This window comes from Dipodomys ordii, unplaced genomic scaffold (genome assembly GCF_000151885.1).
Source record: "Dipodomys ordii isolate 6190 unplaced genomic scaffold, Dord_2.0 Scaffold5, whole genome shotgun sequence".
In the NCBI taxonomy this organism is placed as follows: domain Eukaryota; kingdom Metazoa; phylum Chordata; class Mammalia; order Rodentia; family Heteromyidae; genus Dipodomys; species Dipodomys ordii.
This window is the reverse complement of record NW_012267221.1, coordinates 4,596,938-4,623,386: the sequence shown is the minus strand read 5'-3', so window position 1 is coordinate 4,623,386 and position 26,449 is coordinate 4,596,938. Positions and strand designations below refer to the sequence as shown.

The following is a 26,449-nucleotide window of genomic DNA, read 5'->3' as shown; positions in this document are numbered from 1 at the left end:
CTGTGGCTCAAGTGGTAGAGTGCTAGCCTTGAGCTGAAGAGCTGAGGGACAGCGCCCAGGCCCAGAGTTCAGGCCCCACTACCAGACCCCGGACACCCCCCACACCCCGCCAAAAAAAGATAAAAATAAAAATTAATTCTGGCACGTATGTCTAGCTTAAGAAAAAGTACTGAAAATAGAACAATCTGGTGTGCTTAATGCTTCAAAGAGTATTCTCCTTAATGATTTTAAAACTCTTTAAACATCTGTAAATAGAAACTTCAGTTCTACAAAAGCATGAAAAACCCAGATACAAACCAGTGGCCAGAGAGGCCTGTGAAGAGAACATCTAGAGAGGAACCAGAAAGGAGCAGGAAACAGACTAGAAAACAAAAGGTCAAGGCTGAAGGTCCCACCAGTATCTGGCTCCATTACTACATCCAAGGGATGGTTATGGAAAGCTCTGCCCCCTCACTGCAAATACACTTTAACTATGATGTTTATGCACAAATAGGTAACCTAAGAAGACAATTTATGTACAGGTACCTCACTGGATATGGATGTGTATGCACACGCATGTACATGCACACCAGACGTAGGGCTTGAACTCAGGTCAAGATCTAGGTGCTGTTCCTGAGCTTTGAGCTTTGTTTGTGTTCAAGGCTAGCACTCTATGACTTGAGACACAATTTGCTTCTGGCTTTTTGGTGACTAATTGGAGGTAACAGTCTCACAGACTTTTCTGCCCAGGCTGGCTCTGAAATCACAACCCTCATATCTCAGGCTCTTAAGTAGCTTCCTGAGTAGCCTGAATCCTGAGCTACTAGTAACCTGCCTTCACTGGACTATCATCTCTCCTAATCTAGATATATCTGCCTGATATTATTTGTAAATCTTCAAAGCTGGAGGTTGATAGTTCACACTTGTAATTTGATGTTTTTTTTTTTGGTGGGGGGGTGTTTGCCGGTTGTGGGCCTGAACTCTGGGCCTGGGCACTGTCCCTCAGCTCTTCAGTTGAAGGCTAACACTCTACCACCTGAGCCACAGCGCCACTTCCGGCTTTTTCTGCTTATGTGGTGCTGAAGAATCGAACCCAGGGCCTCAGGCATGTAAGGCAAGCACTCTACCACTGAGCCACCTTCCCAGCCCCACACTTGTAATTTGAAAATAATGGTTGAAAGCCAGGCAGATAAACCCTAGAGATTCTTTTCTCCAACTAACCTGCAAAAAACCAGGAGATAAAGCTCAAGTGGAAGACTGACAGTCATGATTGACAAAGCCCAGCAGAGAGCACAAGGACAGAGCAAAGCCCCAGCAACAGCACAAAATAAATACAAAATAAGGGGCTGGGAAGGTGGCTCCGTGGTAGAGTGCTTGCCTTGCATACATGAGGCCCTAGGTTCGATTCCTCAGCACCACATAAGCAGATAAAGCCTGATGTGACACTATGGCTCAAGTGGTAGAGTGTTAGCCTTGAGCTGAACAGATGAGGGAGAGCACCAGGCCCAGAGTTCCCAAAAATAAACAAATACATACATACAAAATAAAAAACCCAAACATTTATATATATATATATATATATATATATATATATATATGAACATATTAGCCTTACAATTTTGATAAGACTCTAAACATTTTTTTTTTTGGGGGGGGGTCCTATCATGAAGCTTGAACTCAGGGCCATGGTGCTGTCCCTGAGCATACTGCTTTGAGCTATAGTGCCACTTCGGTTCTCTCGTGGTTAATTAGAGGTAAGAGTCTCATGGGACTTTGCTGCCCAGGTTGGCTTTGAACTTTGAACCTTGATCCTTAGATCCCAGCCTCCTGAGAAGCTAGGATTATAGGTGTGAGCCTAAAAATCATTTTACAAGTAGAAATGATGCTCATGTTCCTCAAAAAAGATACAGGATTTAACGTGATAATGTATATATAATAAAGGGGCTGAATATAGCACCTGGTGAATACTAAGCAAACATTTATTTTCTTAACATAAATGCTTCTAATACTTTCCCCTTTGTGGCTAACTTTTCTCTCGAACAAAAATGTTGGAGGGATATATATCAATCACTTGTAAACATGAAAACTCTGACCATCCAAATATTCCTCCTAAACAAGTGTTATTTTGGAATATAATCCAGAAACCTAAATAACCACTTACCATATGTTTGATGTAATCTGAGGTAAAATGATGTCCACTGGTGCTGCACAGTTCACCAAAGCTGGGTAAACACTTTCTGTTGGGGACAGCATGGATTCTTTGACCATTTCTGTAATCTTAGAATAAATTTCAAAAGCCATTAAACAGAAGTCACCCAATTGAACAGGAAAATATAAAGTTACATGAAAACCAAAGCACTTCTTACTAAACACTTCTTTGAGCTCTTAAATTTAGAGCTACGTGATCCTGGGGACAGAAATCCTTTGGCTGAAGTGGTATTATGCTAGACAGAAGGAGAGAAAAAAACACTCAGAACCCTAAATAACTACAGTTTTACAATTTAATTTTTACAAGACTGAAATCTGAAATTTCAAAAACTTTAAGAGAATAACCTACCTAACAAAGTTACTTTTACAACCTCTTCATATGTTACCATGAAGCAAAGAATATATCTAAACAAAAGTTTTATTAAATTATGCACATACAAAATTGTTCATATTTTAAAGCGCAGGACTTACCTTAGACTGTGCAGTAGGCGAAGTTTTAACACCTTTTATTGTGGGAGAACTAATTGAAGAATGAGACCTAACAATAGACCGCCTATCAATATCATCCGCCAATCCTGCTTGGTATATTGGATCTGCAAATGAGACATGGCGAACCTGCAAACACAGGTTAGAATTTTAGTTACTAAAAGTTTCTAAAGATGCCATCATAAATTCTCATGCAGTTACTCAAAAGTAGAATTTGGATTTAGAATCTTACTTTTTCCCCCCCAGAGGCTCTATTGCACAGTTATTTGTCCTAGAAACTGCTTTCACAGGCATTCATATTGCAGTTCATTCTAACTACATTTTAAACTATCAAAGCTGGGCACTGGTGGTTCATACATACAATCCTGGCTACTCAAGAAGCCGAGGTCAAGGCTGGGAAGGTGGCTCAGTGGTAGAGCGCTTGCCTTGCATGCATGAGGCCCTGGGTTTGATTCCTCAGCACCACATAAGCAGAAAAAAAAAGTCAGAAGTGGTGCTGTGGCTCAAGTGGTAGAGTGCTAGCCTTGAGCTGAAGAACAGAGCCCAGGCCCAGAGTTCAGGCCCCACAACCGGACCCCAAAAAAAAAAAAAAAGAAGCTGAGGTCTGAGGACTGCAGTTCAAAGCCAGCTTGAGCAGAAAAAAAATCCATGGCACTCTTATCTACAATTAACCACAAAAACAAACAAAACAACAACAACAAAAAAGAAATGGAGCTGTAGCTCAATTGGTAGAGCACTTGCCTTGAGTACAAAAGCTGAGAGTGCCCAGGCCCAGAGTTCAAGTGCCATGACCAGCAAAAATAATAATAAAAATGAAAAGTAAGACTATATTTGCATACCAGTAAACAGGGACAGCTATAACAACTTACGGAAAGTTCTACGGAAGTTACATAATCTGTAGGACCTGGCAAAACAAGTATGTAATTCCAGCACTGGAGGGTCTATGGCAGGAGAACTAGGGAGAGTTCAAAGGCAGCAAAAAGCTACATGATGAGACCCTATCTAAAAATACAACAACAATAACAAAAAAAATCTCTGTACAACCTGATTGCAATAACCCATGGGCTTACATGGAGATAATGTGCTAGAGAAAGGTTAAAGACAGAAATAACTGGATTCTATACATCTACTAATCACTGTTCTAATCTCTTAAAAGGAAATGTCAGTGTTACAGCAACTAGGCAGCAATTTTATCTTTCTTTACCACTCTTGTGGTTTATCTGGCTTTTTGTAATACTTAGCATATATTTACACATCAGCATTCTTCTATCTTTATGTCCTGATTCCCACAACTGGGCACAAACTAAACTTACTACCAAGTAGACAGTGGTATCCTAGTGCTAGTCAGTCACTATAATCAAAAAAATTAACTAACCTGTAAAAACAATAGTCAAAATTTTCCCACTGTGTAAGTCTGTGGCTCCTTTGTCAAATACTACTTGACTGTATGTGGTTTTTATTTCTGGGTCTTCTAACCTGTTCCACTGATCTTCAGGTCAATTTTTGTGCCATTTTTTTGGTGCCAATATCAAGCTGTTTTTGTTATTATGGCTATGTAGTAGAGTTTGAATTCGAGTATTGTGACACCTCATGCATTGCTTTTCTTGCTTTGAATTGTTTTGGCTATTTTACGTCTTTTGTTGTTCCATATACATTTTTGTATTGTTTAACTCAATAAAGTCATTGGGATTTTGATGGTGATTGCATTGGATTTGTTATCATTTTTGGCAGGATGTCTATTTTTAATCCCACCTATTACAGCCTCTTCAATTGGGAAAACCAGACAGCCATATACAGAAAATGAAAAGTGGATCCCTGCTTATCACCATACACCAACATCAACTCCAAATGGATTAAAGACCTCAACATCAGACCTGCAATTCTGAAGCTACTCCAAGAGAGAAGAGACATTAGAACTTATGGCACACGGGCTGGGAAGGTAGCTCAGTGGTAGAGCGCATGCCTTGCATGCCTAAGGCCCTGGGTTCAATTCCTCACAGCACTATATAAGTAAAAAGAAAAAAGCCAGAGGTGGCGCTGTGGCTCAAGTGGTAGAGCGCTAGCCTTGAGCTGAAGGACAGCGCCCAACCCCAGAGTTCAGGCCCCGCAACTGGACCCAAAAAAAAAGAACTTATAGGCACAGGCAGGAACTTCCTGGATAGAGTCCCAGGGACATGACAGATAGGAGAGAGTCCACAAGTGGGACTGCAATAAAATAAGTTTCTGCACAGCTAAGGACATAAGTTACTAAACTAGAAAGACAACCAACCAAGGTCTTTACCAGCAATACAAACAAAGGCCTAATATCCATTATATACAAGAAGCTTAAGAAACCAACCCCTCCCAAACTTAATACACCAGTTACTAAATGGGCAACAGAACTAAGAGACTTCTCAGAAGAAGAGATAAGAATGGCTAAAAAAACACATGAGGAAATGCTTATCATCCCTGGTCATATAGCAAATACAAATCAAAACAAAACAAAACAACCTAAGATACCATGTTACCCTAGTTCAACTGGCCAACATTTTGAATTCTAGTAACAACAAATGCTGGTGGGGGTGTGGTGAAAAAGGAATCTTACTGCTCTGCTGGTGGGAATGTAATCTAGTACAACCACTCTGGAAAGCAGTTTGGAGGTTCCAGCCCTATCACTCATGGGCAACTACCCTGAGCATCACAAGCCAGGATGTGATAAGAATACCTGCACATTCAAGTTCACTGCAGGACTATTCACAATAGTCAAAATATGGAAACGAGCCAGATGCCCCACAATACACGAGTGGATCCAAAAAATGTGCCATCTATTTACAATGGAATTTTACATGGCCATTAGAAAGAAAAATGTCATTTGCAGGGAATTGGATGCAACTGGAATAAACCATGGTGAGTGATAAGCCAAGATCAGAGAGACAAACGGTGCGTGTTCTCTATGATGTGCAGACCTTAAGACTTAAAACACACTGGGATATAACAAATTACACAGCATTCTGGAGAGCAAAGGTACAAAACCTATACACCTTTTCATATGGTATATAAAAGAAATGTACTTAATATCTGATGTATGTAAAGGTATCTCTGCTGTATATCGCCTCCAGAACAATTTTTTTTAAATAGCTAACCTGTAAGAATTTGAATAATCTTTAACAAGGATATTATCATTTTGGACCATTTTAATGTATCTTACTTTCATGTAAGTGTTCTTCAAGAATACAGTCTACTAATATTAAAGACACCTGGGCACAGGTGGCTCACACTTATATCCTAGCTGCTCAAGAGCCTAAGATCTGAGGATCCTGGTGCAAAGTTGGGCCAGGCAGGAAAAGTCCATGAGACTATCTCCAATTAGCCACCAAAAAGCCAGAAATGGAGCTGTAGCTCAAATAGCAGAGTACTAGCCCTGAGCACAAAAGCTAAGGCCCTGAGTTCAATTCGCAGTACAAGTACACAGTACGCTATGTTGGAAATGAACTATACAACATGTGCGTGGGAATGGGAGGGAAAACTGGGAACGAGCGAGGAAAGGAGTAACACTGTCCAAAAAGAAATGTAATCTTTACCTCTCTGTACATCACATTCATAATGAAAAATTTTAGTAAAAATAAAAAAACAGAAACTCAAAATAAAAGCCAAAATGATGTAATTCCTTAGAAAGGCTAAGCCACAGTTCAGCAAAATAAACACCAGGAAAACTAGTACTCAAAAGGGGGACAGGTCAAAAGGAGGGAGGTAAAGGAAAAGAGGCAGCAGGGGACACTGCAGTCATAAAATTCAATGAATTTCCTACAACACTCAAGGGAAGGGATAGAGTTAGAAGGGATGAGGAAAATGATGGAAAGAAATGACATGGGGTGGGAATGTGGCTTAGTGGTAGAGTGCTTGCCTACCATGCATGAAGTTCTGGGTTCCATTCCTCAGTACCACATAAATAGAAAAAGCCGGAAGTGAAGTTTTGGCTCAAGTGGTAGAATGCTAGCCTTGGGCAAAGCAGCTCAGGGACAGGGCCCAGGCAGAATTCAAGCTGCAGGACTGGCTATCAACAAAGTCAAGATGTATTCTATTCATAAACTGCTTTGTTGACAACTCCTTTGTACAACTACTTAAAGATAGTAAAAGAATATATTAAAAAAATACCTTGGAGCAAATGTTTAAAAAAAAAGATTTGGGTAAAGAAAGTGGTGGGAAGGCTTGACTTCAAACAAGGGCATTACATAATAAATAGACATGTTAAACTGAAACCCTTCTGGCACAACTGTTTGAAGATAATAAATAGCTTTCTATTTGAAGATAATAAAATAAAGAACAAAATGAGAGAAGAAAATGAACAAAAGAAACCACTACAGACTGGCACTGGTGTCTCATCTGTAATCCTACTCAGGAGGTGCACTCTGAGGATTTGGGTTCAAGCCAGTCAGAGAAGCAATTAATTACCAAAAACCTGGAAAGGTAGAGCTGTAGCTCAAGTGGCAGAGAGCTAGCCTTGAGCAAAAAAGCTCAAGTACGGTACCCAGGCCTTGAGTTCAAGGCCCAGGGCAGATGGATGAACATATGCCCACAGATGGACACAGACATGATGTCATATCCCTGAGTTCAATGTGTACATGCCTGGAATCCCAGAATTCAGAAGGCCAAGGAAGATCATGGGTTTGAGACCAGCCTGGATTTCTCACAAGATTCTGTCTCAAAAAGAGTAAAAGTTTCTAAACTAGAAACAAAACCGTCTAATGTGGTAATCTCTCAATTCTCAGAGAAAAAATTTTCACTGTATCTTGGAAAACTGAAAAGTTGTAAAAACAAAAAAAAAAAAAAACCAACTGCCTAATTAAACATAAAGCAGTGAGTTCACACCCTAGTGCCAGTCAAATACGTACACAGAAGTTGTAAATAAGAGGTAGGGGTGACAAATGGAAGTTCTAAGAATGTTAGGTAAGTCAGGCCTAGTGGCTCAAGCCTGTTATCCTAGCTATACAGGAGGCTGAGATCTTTCCACCAAGCTAGAAGGCAGGCTGAGCAGGAAAATCCATGAGACTCTTAACTCCAATTAACCACAGAAAAACGTGAAAGTAGCACCGTAGCTCAAGTTATATACAGTGCTAGCTAGAGCAAAAGCACTCAGGGACAGCAGACAGGTCCAGAGTTTAAGTCCCAGGACTAGCATGCCTCCCACCAAAAGCAGTAACTAATCCATCGTGTTTATATACATATTTAATCTTTCTTAAACTGTCAATGTACATGTATAGTTCATGTAGCACAACCCAAAATCTGACGCTGCAAAAAAAAAAAAAACCAAACCAAATAAGTTGCACATTAACAGCACAGGCTTGTGCTGACCCCAGCACACTATGAGTGTGAGGCAGGAGAATTTCAAGTTCAAGGCTCTGTCTCAAAAAGCCAAGGGCTATAGATGTAGCTAAAAAGAGAGGTCAGAGCTGGGGCATGGCTCAAGATATAAAACACTTAACGCAGTATACTCAAGGCCCTGGATACAATCTCCAGAACCATTAAAAAAAAAATGAGAACAAAAGGGAAAAACTGGGAGGGAAGGGATGACACTGTCCAAAAAGAAATGTACTCTTTACCAGACTTATGTAACTTTAACTTCTCTGTACAGCACCTTTATAACTACAATTTTTAAAAATTTTAAAAGGTGGGGGGGTAGAGGCTGGGAAGGTGGCTCAGTGATAAGAGTGCTCGTCTAGCATGCATGAAGCCCTGGTTCCATTCCTCAGCACTACATAAGCAGAGAGAGCGGAAGTGGTACTGTGGCTCTAGTGGTAGAGCGCTAGCCTTGAGCTAAAGAGCTGAGGGACAGCACCCAGACCCAGAGTTCAAGCCCCACGACTGACCAAAGGAAAAAAAAGGGGGGGACCTGAGAACGTGGCTTAGTGATAGTGTTTACCCAACATGAACCCCAAGGTTCAATTCCTCAACAGAAAAAACCTGAAGTGGAACTGAGGCTCAAGTGGCAGAGTCCTAGCCTTGAGCAAAAAGAAGCTCAGGGACAGTGCCCAGGACCTGAGTTCAAACCCCAGGATTGATAAAATTAAAAATTAAAAGATGCAAGAGGCCCTGGGTTCGATTCCTCAGCACCACATAAGCAAAAAGAAAAAAGCCGGAAGTGGCGCTGTGGCTCTGATGATAAGAGCGCTAGCCTTGATCTGAAGAGCTGAGGGACAGTGCCCAGGTCCAGAGTTCAGGCCCACAACCGGACCCCCCCCCCAAAAAAAAGCAAAGCACTCTACCTGCTTTATTTAACTACAATCCTTGTCTACATCAACTTTATAATAACTATTTTTTAAAAAAGAAAAAAGTTAATTAGATTAAGACTTTATATAGGTACTTAAGCGAACTATCACTATGCCCCAGAACACATTAAAGTGATGCAAATGTTGTCAATGGCACTTAAGTGTTCCCTGGCTTCCTATATTTGTTTTTTTTTTTTTTTAATATTTTTTGGTCCAGTCATGGGGCCTGAACTCTGGGCCTGGGCGCTGTCCCTTAGCTCTTCAGCTCACGGCTAGCGCTCTACCACTTGAGCTACAGCACCACTTCCGGCTTTTTTCTTTTTGCTTATGTGGTGCTGGGGAATCGAACCCAGGGCCTCAGGCATGCAAGGCAAGCGCTCTACCACTGAGCCACCTTCCCAGCCCCGGCTTCCTATATTTGTTTCATCACATAGTTTGAGGTATGATGAACCAAAAGATCGTAAGCAATCTTATGCATTTTGCCACAGGTGAATAGCATGCACACCTATATAAAATCCCTTTAATTTGCAAAATGATCACCGAAGAGACTGTTTGTCAGCCCTTTTCCACAACCATGGTAGTGATTAAAATAAATGGACAAAGACAGGTGATGGTGGCTCATGCCTGTAATCCTACTCAGGAGGCTGAGATCTGAGGATCTAGGTTCCAGCCCAGGCAGGAATTAACCACCAGAAAACCAGAAGTGGCACCAGGGCTCAAGTGGTAGAGCACTCACCTTGACATGAAGAGCTGAGGGACAGCGCCCAGGCCCAGAGCTCAAGACCCATGACTAGCCAAAAACAAAAAAATATAAAAAATGGACATATAACCCTAAAATTCTATCACTCACTAGCTGTCAGTGTACAGCTAACTATTCTGACTAAATGTTAACACATTAATATTCAGTGTTTGTCTTCCTACCTTGTTAACAGGTGATGAGACTTCATCTTCTTGGGGTCTTTTTAATCCTCTCTTTAAAATGCTAGTGGATGGAGAAGCTAAAGGAGACCAGACACAGCGTGTCTGCACACCAGTAGGGCTTTCGTTGGCTGACACTAGTAAATGATCAAATTCCTTTTGTTTTTCAGGAGATACATTGTTTTGTGTTATCAATTCAGAGACAGTTATTTCAGGTGAAGATTGTGATGCCTCCTTCACTTTCTCTGAAATGTGAACTTCTTGCAAAGTATCATTTCCTACTTCCGGCTGATTGTCTTCCAATTTTGTTTCCTCACATTTATTAAGCTCAGTACCTGTTTCAATTGTTTCAGTTTCATTTGAGGCAATCTTTCCTTCTTCCTCGCTCATTTCAACTGTATTAGGAATAAAGTTGTCAGGCTCTGTGTTTAATCTTTCAGTTTCAGCTTCTGATGGAGAAGATTCTTGAGTCAAGTCCTTGTCCTCTGTTTCCTTGACATCATGAATTTCAGTGTTCACCTGACCCATCATTTTTCCCTCATTCTCTTCAACATTAATTTCTTCAGATTCCAAACATGAATCAGATACATTATTCCTACTTTGTTCCCCTTCTGCTATTTCGTCAGAAATCCCAGTATGGGTATTCGTATTTTCAGGTGTGGTATTTTCAGAAAGACCAATACATGAATTTAAATCCTCAGCCACTGCTTTTGCAACACTCGGTTCTTCCAATCTATCTGCTTTGGGTTCACCACTTTTATTTTCTTCTGTTTCCTCGTATTCAGGTGTATCAATTTTGGCACTCTCTTTTTCCAAGTAGCTAGATTCAATTTTATCTTCTTCTATACTACTTACTTCCATAGCTTCTACTTCCTCTGCATTGGGTTCTGCTATTTCTGTGCATGTAATTCTGTCGTCATTTATATCACTCAGTTCTCTTTTGGGTGAAGTTTCTGGGTTTTGAGCATCTAAAGAATTTTCCTGTAAAATATCCTTGTCATCATCTACACATGGGTCCATGGCCTTAAATCTTTTATTAGATGGCTCTTTGCTTGGAGATACTGCTTCCCTAGAATCCACGTGGGGAGTTCCTTCACCCTTATCTGAGGTTTCAGAAGGGACAAATTTATGAGCACTTTCTTCCAAGTTTGTTTCAGACACAATCAACGAATCCTTAATAGTACCATTCTCCTCTTCAAGACTGAAATGAAAATTCACACGGGGATGCTCATCTAAAATTCTTACTTCACACGTATTAGAGGTTTCTGTTCTAGTCTCTGCTTCTGTTCTAGTTTCTGTTCTAGTCTCAGGTGTGTGGACATCGGGTTTTGTTGTTTCAATCTTCGTACCATAATTTTCTGTGTTCTCTAATTCAATGAGTGATTTTTCCTGAGGTTGTGGTTTTTCCCCACAGCAGTCACAAGCTTTACATCTCCTCACCCTCCGACTTCTCTTATGGTGGCATTCAAGTTTTGAGACAATCTTTTTGGAAATCACAGACATGTTCGAAGTCTCTGTTTTTGAGCATTCTTTCATACTAGTATCAGAATCTTGCTTATGTAATTTTTTACTGGCATTTCTAGTCCTTAGAGGTGATTCTGGTATAGATGGACTTGCAAGGGAGAGTTTTGCAGATTTGCCATTTTTACTTTTTCCTTCATGTTTATTTGGTGTGTCATTAGAAACTTGCAATAAATCTGAAGCTACTGTAGAATCCTGGAGTGTTACAGTACTACTTGTATCTTTTTCACAAACCTGGGATTTTATTTCTATGTCTGCTACAGAAACAGGTTTATGATCATGCAACTGATTTTCAATTTTTAAACTGTCCTCTTCTATTCTCTCTTCTTGTTCTTCTAAGTCAACACTGTCACTGTTTTTGTTTTTCCATTTTCCAGATCTCCTCTTTCTACAACTTTCATCTTTTGCCTCAGAACTATCAGATTCTGAGTTTTCAATGCTAGAAAGCAACCCCTGAGATGCTCTTCTCGTTTGGTAACGTGTTCGTCCCCTTAAAGGCTTCTCAAATGATTTGTCTACAGTGTCTTGGCTACCATGTCCCTCAGTACTATTATTCACAAGATCTGGTTTTCTTTTATTTTGGTCAATTTCAGCATTAGCACTGGTTTCACAAGTACTCTCATGTAAATCACCATTCTCAATTAAATTTTCCTGTACAGTTTGTTCAGAAGTCAGATTTTCTTTATGTAACGCATCCTCTTTTATTTGCGCTGGATTCTTCTGAACAGTTTTTTCTTCTTCTTTATGTCTTTCCTTTTTTTGAAGACTATTTTCTTTATCTTGGCTATCAATAGTAGGCTCCACTGTTTCAGACCGAAGCCTTGAAGATCGTCTGAGGATTTTTGGATTTGAAGCTATCTGAACCTGATTATCTTCATTTCCCATTTGATCTGATGGTATTACTGCAGGTGGTGTATTTTCTTTGGATTCTAAATTTACCCCTATGTTTTTCTCTTCTGTAGTATTGTTTCCCAATATAGTACTTCCTGTTGTAGTACTATTTTCCAATATAGTATTTTCTGTTATTGGCTTAGATTTTGTATCTTCATACTCCACTGTAGATTCAGGAGAATGAACTGGGCTACCTGTTGAATTAACCACATTGGGCAAGTTATTTTCTAAGGTTACCTGGCCTTTGGTAGATTCCTGAGTATGTTCCTCTGGTTGAGTTCTTACTAAGGGATCAGATCTTTTATTCTCTGACGGTTCCACTTTACTAGATCTCCGGCCTAATCTCTTAATTCCATTCACTATTTTTTCAGTATCAGACTGTGAATTAGTTACTTCTCTTTTCTTTGTTTTTGGTGGAGTGTCTGTTTTACTCATGTTTTCCTGGTTAGTTTTCACTACAACAGTTGATGAAATATTATTTAAAGCTGATGGACTAAAAGGTCTATTTCCTGAAACATCAAACTTCTCCAATGTGATAAATGTCTGCCTCCTACTTGTAGGCTGAGGGAGCGTCCCAGAAATAGTGGAATTAGAAACGGAGTTACTGCTGACAACAAATGAGTTTTCCACGCTAGATGTACATTCAGTTGAAGTCTTCTTTGATGAAATGGAAGTGATTTCTCTGTCATCATTATTATTATTCAGTATTTCTGGGTTTGTTTCAGGAACACACAAAGAAGCATTTTGGAGATGTTCGCCCATGCCACAGTTTTCTGTGACAACTTTACTCTCCATTTTCACTTTCTCCTCCTGAAAAGAAATACATAAACATATAGATTAATCAGCAAACATTTATTTTCTAGGGAAATTTAAGTACCCAACTTTGGTTATTAGAAAGATAATCACTGGGTGAAGCTGAAGCATAGTAAGGCTCTGAGTTCAAACCCTAGTACTACCACCAATACCACCAAAGACAAAGGTAAACACTAGCTTTTAATACACAGTTAAATACTCTAAAAGGGCAAATAACTATGAGTTTCTAATTTTAAATACTTAAAATCATATACATTTATTTAAAAAAATAGATACTACAATTCTATTTGTATTATCAGGAGATTCTACAACTGATCTTAAAATAAAGGCCTATCAACAGCCTTCTAGAACACTGAAGCAACTCTGAAATGGAGAGGAAACTAAAAACTCTAAAAGAATACTAGGCATACCTTTATCATCTTCGGATCTTCCATTGATGTTTCTGTTAAGGTAGGAGTTAGCCTGAGATAAATGAATGCAGAGATTAGATTCACTTCATTCAAAAAGTAAGGAAGCGGGGGGGGGGGGGGGGGGCCCCGCTGGGAAGGTGGCTCAGTGGTAGAGCACTTGCCTTGCATGCCTGAGGCCCTAGAGATTCCTCAGCACCACATAAGCAAAAAGAAAAAAGCCGGAAGTGGCCCTGTGGCTCAAGTGGTAGAGTGCTCGCCTTGAGCTGAAGAGCTGAGGGACAGCACCCAGGCCCAGAGGTCAGGCCCCATGACCGCCCCCCCCCCAAAAGTAAGGAAGCTAGTTTTTAAAATTCCACACTTACATTGAGTCTTCTTGACTAGATTGAGTGGAAAATAAGGCATCTTGTGAAACATCCAGATTATTATACATGGTAGGAATATCGTACCTAGGGGTAGGGGTAAGAGTTGTATAATGACAAAAGGCTGGTGACATCACCACAATTTAGAAATTAAATTTATAATCCTACAAAACTGATATACTAAAAAATAACAAAGCCAGGTGACCATTTTCCAGGAAACTGTCTTCCCTACCTCAACAAAGTTCAGTTTATAAAGATAAGGCACCCCTCCTTATATGGCTCTTTACTCAAATTACACATTATACATTATATACAACATATCTTACACCAATGAAATTTAGTACACACAGGCTGGGAATGCAACTCAGCAGGGTAACACTTGCCTAGAGCATGTACAAAGTCCTGAATTCAATTCCCAGAACAAACAAAAAAGCAAAAGCCAATTTAGCATGTACACACCTAATTCTTAACCACAAAGCTATAATACTTCATAATATCTAAGTATATAAAATAGCAAATTGAAGATGAAAGTCCTACAAACCTCTTTGTTTTGAGTACTTCTTTTTGATGTTCAGTTAGTATTCTTTCCTTTCCCTGTTTTTCTTCTGGGGGTATAAAAACGAAGTCAGTAGACTTTTCTTCTTCTAAAAGCATTCCACTCCTTACTTTTGGAGATGAAGATTCAAGTTTCAGCTGTTGAGTTAAGAAAAGCAAATGTACATGAGTTTCCAGATTATTAAATTACAAATGTATACATCCATAAATCCTATAGTGAATACAAGTTTGAAGTTCAAGTCTAGTCTATCTCCATCTATCCATCCACAACAATCTCATTGGTCTGGCCTGGAACGTACTATGTAGTTCAGGCTAGGTTCAAACTCATCATCAGCACACTTTTCCCCATACAATATTCAAGTCAATGTCCTTCACTTTTCCTACCTCTAATAAATACTGAGGAAAGAAAAACTATTTAGGCCTCTTTTCAGGATGCAATTCTGTGAGGTTACGATTGATGTTTTATCTAGGCCTGACTTCTTTCTATTCAAAACACTAAGTTCTAACTCCAGGGAATGGAAACAAGAGTTTTTCTTTGTTGTTGTTCTTGTTGATGTTCTCTTTTTGTCTTGTTTGTTCATTTATCTGTCTTTGGGAGGGTAAGGAGGGACACAGAAAAGGAGAGAGAAAGGGTGAACAAATGCAGCAGTAGTACTTACTAGACACTATGTTGAAAATGAACTATACAACTTGTAGGTGGGGATGGGAGGGAAAAACTGGGAGAGAGCAAGGGAAGGGATAACACTGTCCAAAAAGAATGTATTACCTGACTTCTGTTAACTGTAACACATCTCTACATCACTTTATAATAACAATAGGTTTTTATATGTACTCATTACCTAACTTATGTAAACTGTAAAACTCCTCTGTAAACATATATATTATAATAAAAAACAAACCAATATGCTATATTTGGCTGCAAGGTGTTGACATACATAATTACATAATCTTATCCTAATTCCTTTTGTTTTGTATTTAATTCTACTCTTATTCCTTGCCCATTCATTATAGTATCTTAAACAATTATAAATGAACTCCAAGTTCTATATCTTACACAGAATAAAATTACTACATAAGCTAATTACTGCAGCTTTTCCTTTACTAAAAAATCACCCAAAACATCCAGATTTACAAGCCATCCTAGCATTCTAAAACTTGTTAATCATCCTCTATACACCCAACACAATCCCATCTTTATTCAAATATTGCAGAGCAATTTTGCAAATAAGCTGCATGTCTTTAGGCTATCACATATTTTCTAAATCTGCTAAATATACTTTTGTAAACATACTTTGGCTGATGGTTTGATATTTTCTTTTTTATCCTTTGTTTGTGCCAAAAAGGAGTCTCTTTTTCCACTTGATTTTCTTTCCATGCCACTTATCTTCACATTTAATTGTGAGTTTTCTGCCTGTTTTGTACAAGGTAAAATAATTAAGGAGGACTCTACTGCTTGCTTTTCATTATGAAAATTTGTTTAGTGTCTACTGCAAATAATGTCAAATTTCTTCAGACTATTAAAGCCTATTAAAAACAAAGGCTAAGGAAAGCCACAATCTATATAGCTGTCTTCATTTTTAGAACTACTTTGAATCATTTAGCTTTATAAACTTTTGAAAATACGAAATACCACATAAAAACTACAAAGTAAATCAAATTATTAGATTGGAATCATGCATGTATTGCTAAAAATATTTTCTGGCCTGAACTAGGACTTGAACGCTCAGCTCAGCTTGTTGGCTCATGGTTGGCTCTGTATAGTTCTGGCACAGAAGGCAGAAATCAGGTTTTAATTCCAGGCCAGGATGAGGGGGAAAAAGTTAGCAAAACTATATCAAGAATTAGCTGAATGTGTTGGATAAGCCTGACATCCTAGATAAGCAGCATATAGTATCATTTTTTTGGGGGGGGGGGTCATGGGACCTTAAGCATATAGTATCTTGGTCTCAGGTTAGCCTCAGTAAACAAGACTATGTCTGAAAACAGAGGAGGCGGGGGTAGGAAAAAAAAGTCCTATGCGTATGAATCAAATGAGACTACTTCTCTAGCAAGACCAAGACCTACAACCCTTCTCTGCTTTTCAGTTCAAATTACAGCATTGGAAAAAAAAAAAAAAAGCAAAAGCCTGTAACACCAAAAGCAGTGTGGTTCAGGTGACAGTGCTGGCTGAGCAAGCTCAAGGCCTTGAGTTCAAATGCCAATAGTGATGAAAAAGTAAAGGTTACTAAAACATGTAGAACAGAGGTTACACACCAAGGGCATTTTCCTTCATACCATAAATATATCATGTCTGACTTTATCTCCTGAGAAGTTTTTACTTCAGCCAAAACTAAAAGAGTACTTAGCTATTACATTTCTAAGGAAAAAAGAGCAGGCATTACCTGGTGCTGAACAGAAACTTTTTGTAAGGCTCTACTACTTTATAAATGCATGGTATCGATATGCAGGTAGATTCAAATCTTCTAACAGTAATCAAATATTAGTTATAGTAGCCTTGGTCCTAATGAGTGATATGACAGAAAATATGTTTTGTACTTTTTTTTCCAAAAATGAGAAAAATGAAGGGTGATTCTTGTTTAGATATGAACTAGAAATATTATTTGTAGTTTCTTTAAAGCAATATCTAGTCTAGTATTTGAACAATATATTTCAAAAGAGGCTTGAGTTTGAGGTTAGTTATGTGAGATATCTAGTGACAACTTTTGCCCTTAATTCATAAAAGTACTTCAGGCTAAAGCCATGCATAATGGTACAAAGCCCGTAATACCAGCTTCTTAGAGACTGAAGTAAGCAGATCACAAAATTCAAGGCCAGCCCAGGCAACTTAAACCTGAGCTCCAAATAAAATGTAAAAGGGAGAAGGCAGTGATGGAATGAAAGTGAAGGCACGGTTCAGTCATATAACACTAGCATGCAGAAAACCCTGGGATCAAGTCCTAAATATTGCCTCCTCCAAGGCTTTTCAAACCAGACAACTGATACTATGTTGTCAAGTATGTAAATACATTATTTCAAAATCATGTTTCACAGTATAATGATGAAGTTAATTTTAAGTAAAATAAATGCTAAGAGAAACTTGTCATGAGATATAAATTATAAAAAGACATTTTTGAAGCCAGGCACCAGTGTCTCATGGCTGTAATCCTAAGCTACTCTACTCAAGAGGCTGAAAAGGTCTTTTGAAGGCCTGGGCAGAAAAGTACATGAGATGCCTATTGCCAATCACCAAAGAGCCAGATATGAAGCAGTGGCTCAAGCGTTATAGCATTACTCTTAAGCAAAAAAAAACCCTCAGGGAAAGTGCCTATCCCCAAGTTCAAGCCTCATACAAAAAGCTATTTTTTCATATGTTTACTTCCAAGCACTTATTTGATTTTTTAAAAATGATCATTTGATAATCTAATACTTTATATAAATTTAAAATTTAGAACACTTTTCTCCTTGTTAATGACAAGTAAGCATTTACATTCAAAAGGCAAATAATAACTATCAACTTACTGTATCTGAATAAGGTCCACTGGATTCTTCCATTATTTCAACTGTTTCCAAACCAGGCAACAGAAGCAGAAGTTTTGGTTTGGCTTCTCTTAATATTGGTCTTTAAAAAAGTACAAATACACACACAAATATACATATATAGATATATATACATATATACAAACGCACGTATATATATCACGTGCACTGAACTTTCATGTTACCAAGATTGCTTTACAATAACTATTAAGCAGGAAGACTGGTTTAAGGACTAAATTTCTTACATTTATAAGTAGAGAAAATCATACAATATTTTTTTCTCAATACTTTTTAAATTTCAAGTTTTTCTTCATAAAAAAAGCCCTCCAAAATTTCTATTTACCATGAAAAAATATCTAACAGAAGCCAAATATTAACTACCCATGTGTACCTTTAATAGCCACCAAATTTCTACCCTTGTCTTTTTATTAACAATAGTGAGGTTGGGGGCATGGCTCAGGTGGTAAGAGCACCAGCTAACAACAAGAGTCAGATACAGAGTTCAACTAGAGGACCAGTAAATAAAACAATTGTAATTTTGAAAAGTTATTATTCCTCCCCTAAGGGAAAAAGAGAAAAAAGAAAGGAGGTGGAGGAAGAAGAAAGAAGAGTACCCAAGCATAGTAGTAACATGTCTGTAATCCTAGTAACTCAGGAAAACCATGAACTTGATTGAGGACAGTTTGGGCAATCTGGCAAGTTCCAACTCAGCCTAAGTGCTACATAGCAAGGGAAATCTGAAATGTTTCCCATTCTACACCAAAGGAGAAGAATTCATTTTAATTACTTTCCATGGTCCTAAAATTGAAGTTAGTCTAAAGCCCAAAGGTTAAAAAAAAGAACAGTATGTTTAATGAATACCACATACCCCAAATATGAAACTAAGAAAGCCTCTCCAGTTTCCCATAAGAAAAGTTCATGTTAATATTCTAACACCAATTTAAATTATAATAGAATACTTATAACAAGTTAAACATAACATACTTCAATTCCTCAGGATAAATCAACACTGTCACTTTAGCAAAGGTGGCATTCCAAAACAGAGCACTCTGTTTCCGAATCTGTTTATTCTTATGTAGAAATAAGACACACAGCAGTGGGGAAAGCTGTTCAAGAAGTTCAGTATCATAAGTTCCAGTGTAGCTGAACTGTAGACAAGTAATAATTTCTCCTAGTAACTTTTCCAACTAGGAAAAGAGAAAAGTATATTTTAGTATCAAGTTGCATATTGTTTCTATTTTTTAATTTGAAAAGAAAAATATATAATCTCTAATAAACTGTCAAATTACAAGTTTGCATGGCTTATGGATACTACAGATTTATTTTTACAAAAAAGGTAATATTTTACATCAATTGTAACAAATTTCACATACAAAATCTTATTAAAAACTACTTTAATATAGAGATGAGTTATGACTTGATTATATGAATTTAAAGTTATTTTTAAGGAATGTGAATATGCTTGTATGTATTAAGTGCCTATTAAAAACTAGTAATAAAATCCATTTAAAAATTAACAGTTATGTTAAGAAAGACTGCCTGTTTTTCATCATGAAAGTTTGAAGTACAATTGTCTATTTTTACCTTGTTGTTCAGACAACTATATACTTTAGGAGCTTCATCAAGCCTAGGAAGAATATATAAAACAAATAGCAATGACTATTTCAGGAAGTCCCCTCTTATTTAGCAAACTTTAAAAATGAGGCAATACAATCATAAAAACAAGTAATAGACATTTGATAATATAAAACATTCCAAATATAAAGAGTAAAATTGCTAAGCATGAGCCAAATCTATCTTAAAAATGAAATCAGCGGGGCACCAGTGGCTCATGCCTGTAATCCTACCTACTCAGGTGGCTGAGATCTGAGGATCATGGTTCAAAGCCAGCCCTGGCAGGAAAGTCAGTGAGACTCTTAGCTCCAATTAACCACTAGAAAACCAGAAGTGACGCTGTTGCTCAAGTGGTAGAGTGCTAGCCTTGAGCTGAAGAGCTCATGGACACAGGGCCAGGGCCTGGGCCCAGAGTCCAAACCCCATGACCAACAACAAAATATTAGTAATAATCAAGGTCATACCTTAAAGTGGTCATACTAGCTACTTGGTGTTGAATAGTACCCAAGATTTGCAGAGGTATAAAGTTTGTGGATTTGGGGTTAAGCTGCACACAGTATAAATTATGTCTTGGAATTTTCTCTCCAAGTTGATTTATATATAAGCTTTCATGTTTGAATCATAAAAGCTTGTTATACCTGGGATCATTTCTTCTAAAGTATTACCTGCTTCCTTTCAAAAGTAAAAGATCATGAAATTAATTCAAACTTTTGGAGGGCAATTTTGTAATTTATCCCCTTTTGAGGGGGTACTAACTGGGGTTTGAGCTTGGGATCTTAACACTGTGCTCGGCAAAAATTCTACCACTTGAGTCATATACATCAAAACCAAAGCAGCTTTTGCTTTTATTTTTTCTTAATACGATGCCCTGTGTATGCCAGGGAAATCCTGGACTGAGATCTCTTTACACTTCCCTCTATCTGGGATGACAGGTACATGCCATCAAGCTTAGTGCTTTTATTCTGTGCCAGTCCTAGAGCTTGAATTCAGGGTCTGGGTGCTCTCACTGAGTTTTTGGCTCAAGGTTAATATTCTACCACTTGCCACAGCTCTACTTCCGGCTTTCTGGTGGTTAAATGGAGATAGGAATCTTAGGGACTTTCCTGCCCAGGTTGGATTTTAACCATGATCCTCAGGATCTCAGCTTCCTATAGCTAGTAGGATTGCAAGCATGAGCCACAGACACCCAGCTAAGCATCACTTTTTATTGATTGAGATGGGGGGAAATTTATGCCAGACCTGGCCTCAAATGGCAATCTTGAAGCTCTCAAACCTCAAGAGTAGCTACGCTTACAGATAATCAGTCTCCACATTTCATGAAAAGAATCAGATTCTATACCAGTGGACAATGCAGGCAATGATTACATATAATGTTCATATGCTGCTACAGCTTAAAAAAACATGTCTACTCTATTTAATGAAATACTATGCAGACATTTAGTGAGATTTTCATGTATATAGTGGAAGATACACACATATATTAAGTGCCTACTTACACAATTGTACAGTAAGTAGCATGTCAATTCTATTTCTATTACAAACTAAATGGAAATTAATGCAGTAAATTGAAGGGGACTAGGATTAATTAAAAAACAAACAAAATTTCTATGTCAACAAATATGGTCAAGATTAGAATCCCATAAAAACAGAGCTCAAGAGAAAATGCTGCTTATTTACATTTAATTCAGAAAGAAACTAAGCCAAAATACTTACTTTGAATTTTCATAAAATAATGCCACAGGTCTTATTAAAGTTGCAAACATTTTCCGAATCACAGAAGGCAGAGAAATATGTCCAAGTACATTGGAAAGAATGCTGATGATTGAGTTTCCAATCGCAAGCAATGTATCAGAATGTCCTTCCTTGAAGCTCAGAGTATGGAAAGAACACATAATTCTCACAAGCATCTTAAACAATGAAGCTAATTTCCCTAGAGGTTCTTTCTTCTTTTTGGACCAATCTGAAGATCTCTGTGGTGCTAAGACATAAGTGAATTGATTACTGTGTTTCTGTGAATTTAAAATTATTACAAAATAAGTCACCCACAATCCCCAACTTCACCTTACTACACTATGGAATAGTAACAATTTCCTTTCTGAAACCCTGAATTTTCTATTTCTATTCATGGATATTCAAAATCTCACTGAATAAATTTAAGCAGCAAGGAAGTCACTGGCTTTCTTTTCTTTTTTTCTTTTTTTTGGGGGGTGGGGGCGGTCGTGGGGCCTGAACTCTGGGCCTGGGCGCTGTCCCTCAGCTCTTCAGCTCATGGCTAGCACTCTACCACTTGAGCCACAACGCCACTTCTGGCTTTTTTTTTTCCTGCCTATGTGGTGCTGAGGAATCGAACCCAGGGCCTCAAGCATGCAAGGCGAGCACTCTGCCACTGAGCTACCTTCCCAAGCCCCATTACTGGATTTCTTTAGGTAAACAAGAAATTAAAAGGTAAGAAATTGTTGGAAAGGAAGATACTGGTCAAGATTCATTGTACTCATCTGACTTGTAACACTACTTAAAATATTTCAAAAAGCTAAGAAACATTTCTCACTTAGGGTTTATAATGAGTAAACTCAATACTAATTTACATGTAATTCTTCATAAATACCAACACTGGTAAAATTATGTAACTATAAAACTCATCCACTGGGCTTTGTGGAACTTCAGTGGCTTGCAAAGTAATCTCTGCTATTCCTTTTTATACACTAATAATGCAGTAAGCTATGTATAGTATTCAGAAATCATTTCATTTTCTGATAGCAAGATTAAGACCTGCTTATTAGCCCAAGAAGTCAGCTGAAATTCATTTCAAACAATATATAACCTGTTTTGTGATATAGATCCTAAGGTACTCTGCCCTACAAATAAGCATATTTTTACTGTACGTAATGTGTTGCTCCCTATTACTACTATACTGAGAACAAACGCAAAGTAATCCCCTCAAAATTTCCTTATGTTTTAGAAATTTTCTCAGTATGCTTCAGAAATCTTTAATTCAGGGCTGCGAAGGTGGCTCAGTGGTAGAGCGCTTGCCTTGCCTGCATGAAGTCCTGGGTTAGATTCCTCAGCACCACATAGGCAGAAAAAAAAAAGCCAGAAGTGGTGCTGTGGCTCAAGTGGTAGCACGCTAGCCTTGAGCTGAAGAGCTGAGGGGCAGTGCGCAGGCCCAGAGTTCAGACCCCACCACCGGACCCCAAAAAGGAAGGAAGGAAGGGAGGGAGAGAGGGAGGGGAAATCTTTAATTCATTCAATGGCAAATCAAAGTATTTTAAAAGAATACTAGCATTTTTCAATAAAAGTTGCCTTTCACTAATGAAAGAACACATAAACAAGTCTATCTATTTTTACAAGAATGAAGTACTAGACTGAAATAATTCAACATTTACTACAACTTAATTCAGAATTAACAAGAGAATGTTGTTTTAAATATCTGACAACTTGTTTTAACTTGAACTAATTATAACTAAGATGTAAAAATAAAGTCAGGTGTTGGTGGCTCATGCCTGTAATCCTGGCTATTCAGGCGGCTGAGATCTGAGGATTACAGTTCAAAGCCAGCCTCAGGAAGAAAAATCTATGAGAAGCTCACCTTTGATTAACAACCTGAAAATCAGAACTGTTGCTGTGGCGCAAAGTGATACAGAGTTCAAGGACAGCACCCAGGCTCTGAGTTCAAGCACCAAAACCAACAAAAAAATTTTAAGTCAAATTCTTAGATTTTACATTTCTTACCAAACTGTAACCAATTAATGATTCTTTTGTATAGTTAATAATTATTTCAAAGCAGACTTCCAAATAAGAATGTTTTGAAGAATATTTATTTGGTTAATTTATCAGGAGAAATTAACTAGATAACCTAATTGAGTATTTACCATTTTATGTTTAAGAAAGGAGTAAGATAACATGTGTGCAATGTATGTGACAGGCAGAAAGGAGAACTGAGAAAGAAACAGAGGAGGGACGGTGGGAGGGGAGAGAGGAGAGAGAACATGCATACAAGATTCTAAGGAAGTAATTAAAATAGTGAAATAAAATCAAAAATCCAAATATGATAGATAAAACCATAGCTATTTATACAGTATTGGATAAATAAAAGTAATAAAAATACTTACACTTAATTTGAGGTTGGTATTTATTATTATATGGTGAAAAGTCAATGCAATTAACCATCACAGTAATAATATGTACAATCCTGTCCAAGAAGATCACATTCTAGGGGAGAACATAAGTACCATAATTAGAAACTTTTCTTCTGCTCAAGGCTAGTGTTCTACTACTTGTGCCAGAGCTCTACATTTTTGGTAGTTTATTAGAAATAAGAGTCACAGACTTTCTTGTTCAGGCTGACTGTGATCTTCAGATCTCAACCTCCTGAGTAATAGGCACAAGTCTAGCTTACAAAGTACTAGTATATTCAATAAGCAACAAGAAGGAATCTCACAATTATCATATTTCATATTTTTTACCACATAAAGTCTAAGTATATGCTGAGACATATTTCCCATAATTTATGTACCTCAACATATGGGAAATACTCATCTTCTTGACACATACAGAACTCATTATATCAATCATAATTTAAGATTCAAATTAAAAGGTTGTAGCTCCCATGCCATTGCTCGGGCTCCTAGACAAGCTCTCTACCACCAGCTCAAGTAACTAATTCTTCCTAATATTCCCCTTGATAATTACACAAGTATTCATTAAATACAAAATGGGAAATAGTTCATCCATATTTTCTTCATCCTCTCTGATATATCTGAAATAAAAACAAAGCCAGGCTCAAAGATTATCTTGATTTAGAAGAAAAAAGGGGAAAGACACAAGAAATCACAAATAGAATAAAGGGTCAAACATGGTGGCACAAGCCTACATTCCCAAAACTGTGAAGCTGTGTTAGAATCTATAGTTGTAGGCTGACCAAAACTATATCGAGACCTTGTCTCAAAAACAATGAAGCACAGCAGCACACGCTTATAATATCAAGGCCAGAACTAAGCTACTGAGAATTTGTCTCAAAAAAAGTTAAGGCCACAGATAAAAACACTGCAAAGTTGGCAGCCAGTAGATTAGACCTGTAATTCTAACTACTGAGGAGGCTGAGATCTGAGGGTCATGGTTCAAAGCCACCTGGGCAAGAAAGGCCATGAGACTCTTTATTCTCTACTTAACCAGCAGAAAACCAGAAGTGGCCCTGTGGCTCAAAGTGGTGGAGCATTAGCTTTGAGCAAAAGCTCAGGACAGCACCCACACCCTGCCCTAAGTTCAGGCCTTCAAGCCCATAACCAGCAAAAAATAAAAATAAAGAAGAGCATATGTCAATTGTTAGCTAACATCTTTTACAGTTAACACTTTAACAAAATAATTACTTTCTTATTTAATTTGGTATCAAATAGTAAAATGGAGAGGAAACAATAAATCTTATTTCTGAAGTCAATAACCGGGATGATATATGTAGTAAGTAACGGGAAATAACTAAAATATCCTTAAAATACGGTTCAAACAATGGTAGGTATAGTCATACTAAAGAAAACTGTACAGCAGTTAAAATAGCAATTACATACGTGGCTGTATGTGGACAGATAATGCAAAAAAACTGAATCTGTAAATGAACACTACTACAACTATGTATGTACCATTTACATTCCACTGAAGTATTTAATGCACCTACCTAAATGATTTAAAGTGTATGGAAGCTGGGTGCCAATGTCTCCTACAGCCCTATTCAGGAGAGTGATATCTGAGGACTGTGGACAAAGCCACACATGGCAGACAAATCTTGGACACATCTCCAATTCATTAGGAAAAAGTCAGAACTAAGTGGCAGATCATAACTGTGAGTAGAAAAGCCTAGTGAGAATAAAAGGCCAGGAGTTCAAACACTTTCAAACTTTCCTGTACACACAAACACAGACACATACACAGTATAGAAGGAAGTGTGTAGGTTCCATATGAATCTGTATTATTTAATGCAAAGGATTTTATAAGCATTTGAGGATTTTGGTATCCCCTTGGTCCTGTACCCAATCCTCCTCCTAGAGCTTCAACAGGGGTGTTTTTAGTGCAATTTTATTTGCACTTCAATGTATACCTCAATACAATTAAAATTCAGTCATCTTTTCTTCCTAAGTTAAAACCTCAAAAATGTAAGCGTGTGCTTAATTTCTTTTCTAATACCAGTACTGATGCTCATACACATTAGCTATATTAAGTTTTGCCTTACAGCTTTTTCCCAGGTTTATATTCTGTGCTACTTAGCTTCACTCCAGTTCTCTAATTTAAAATACAAATTAGCCAGGCACTAGAAGCACCTATCTGTAATCCTAGCTATTCAGGAGGCTGAGATCTGAAGACTGAGGTTTGAGTCTATGGCCATACCACCCTGAACGCACCCGATCTGTCTGAAGAGTGAGGTTTGAAATCAGCCTGAACAGAAAACCAATGAGAATGTATCTCCAAATAATCAGCAAAAAGCTGAAAAGAGATATGAATCAAGTAGTAGAGCACGTCTTAAATGGAGAAAGGCCAAATGAGAGCATAAGGCCAAGGCCAAGGCCAAGCCCCCAGAACAGCACCAGAAAAAGAAGAAACAACAAAAAATTAAACACCTCACATACACTACTACCCTGCATCCCCATATGGAAGTCTTTGCTTTTTTGGTGCTGGTCCTGGGGCTTGAACTCTGGGCCTGAGAGCTGTCCCTATGTTTTTGTGCTCCAAATTAGCACTCTACCACTTGATTTAACAACTTCACTTCCATCTTTTTTGGCTAACTGGAGATAAGAATCTCACAGGTTTTACTGCCCAAGCCAGCTTTGAACCAAAAACCTCAGATCAGAGCCTCTTGTGTAGCTAGGATTCCAGGGCCCAGCTGAACAGTCTTAGTAACAAACATATGGCAACAGTCAGGCGTGAGTGGCTCAGACCTTAGCTACTC

At 38.0% G+C, this 26,449-nt stretch overlaps 1 protein-coding gene across 2 annotated transcripts in view; it reads right to left on the bottom strand.

Moving 5' to 3' along the window:
- The window catches only part of Rif1 (replication timing regulatory factor 1), a 69,452-nt gene that overhangs the window by 5,547 nt on the left and 37,456 nt on the right, over positions 1-26,449 (bottom strand). The window contains exons 21-33 of one of the 2 annotated variants that reach the window (XM_013028979.1): positions 23,625-23,724; positions 21,229-21,493; positions 19,486-19,528; positions 18,886-19,088; positions 17,884-17,983; positions 15,677-15,796; positions 14,372-14,523; positions 13,834-13,917; positions 13,472-13,523; positions 9,840-13,058; positions 2,659-2,802; positions 2,346-2,423; positions 2,141-2,256 (exon numbers count right to left, since the gene is read on the bottom strand). In XM_013028979.1, the coding sequence (XP_012884433.1) occupies positions 2,141-2,256; positions 2,346-2,423; positions 2,659-2,802; positions 9,840-13,058; positions 13,472-13,523; positions 13,834-13,917; positions 14,372-14,523; positions 15,677-15,796; positions 17,884-17,983; positions 18,886-19,088; positions 19,486-19,528; positions 21,229-21,493; positions 23,625-23,724 (4,676 nt within the window). The remainder of the gene's footprint in view (positions 1-2,140; positions 2,257-2,345; positions 2,424-2,658; positions 2,803-9,839; positions 13,059-13,471; positions 13,524-13,833; positions 13,918-14,371; positions 14,524-15,676; positions 15,797-17,883; positions 17,984-18,885; positions 19,089-19,485; positions 19,529-21,228; positions 21,494-23,624; positions 23,725-26,449) is intronic. The other variant, XM_013028987.1, reaches the window with a different exon arrangement.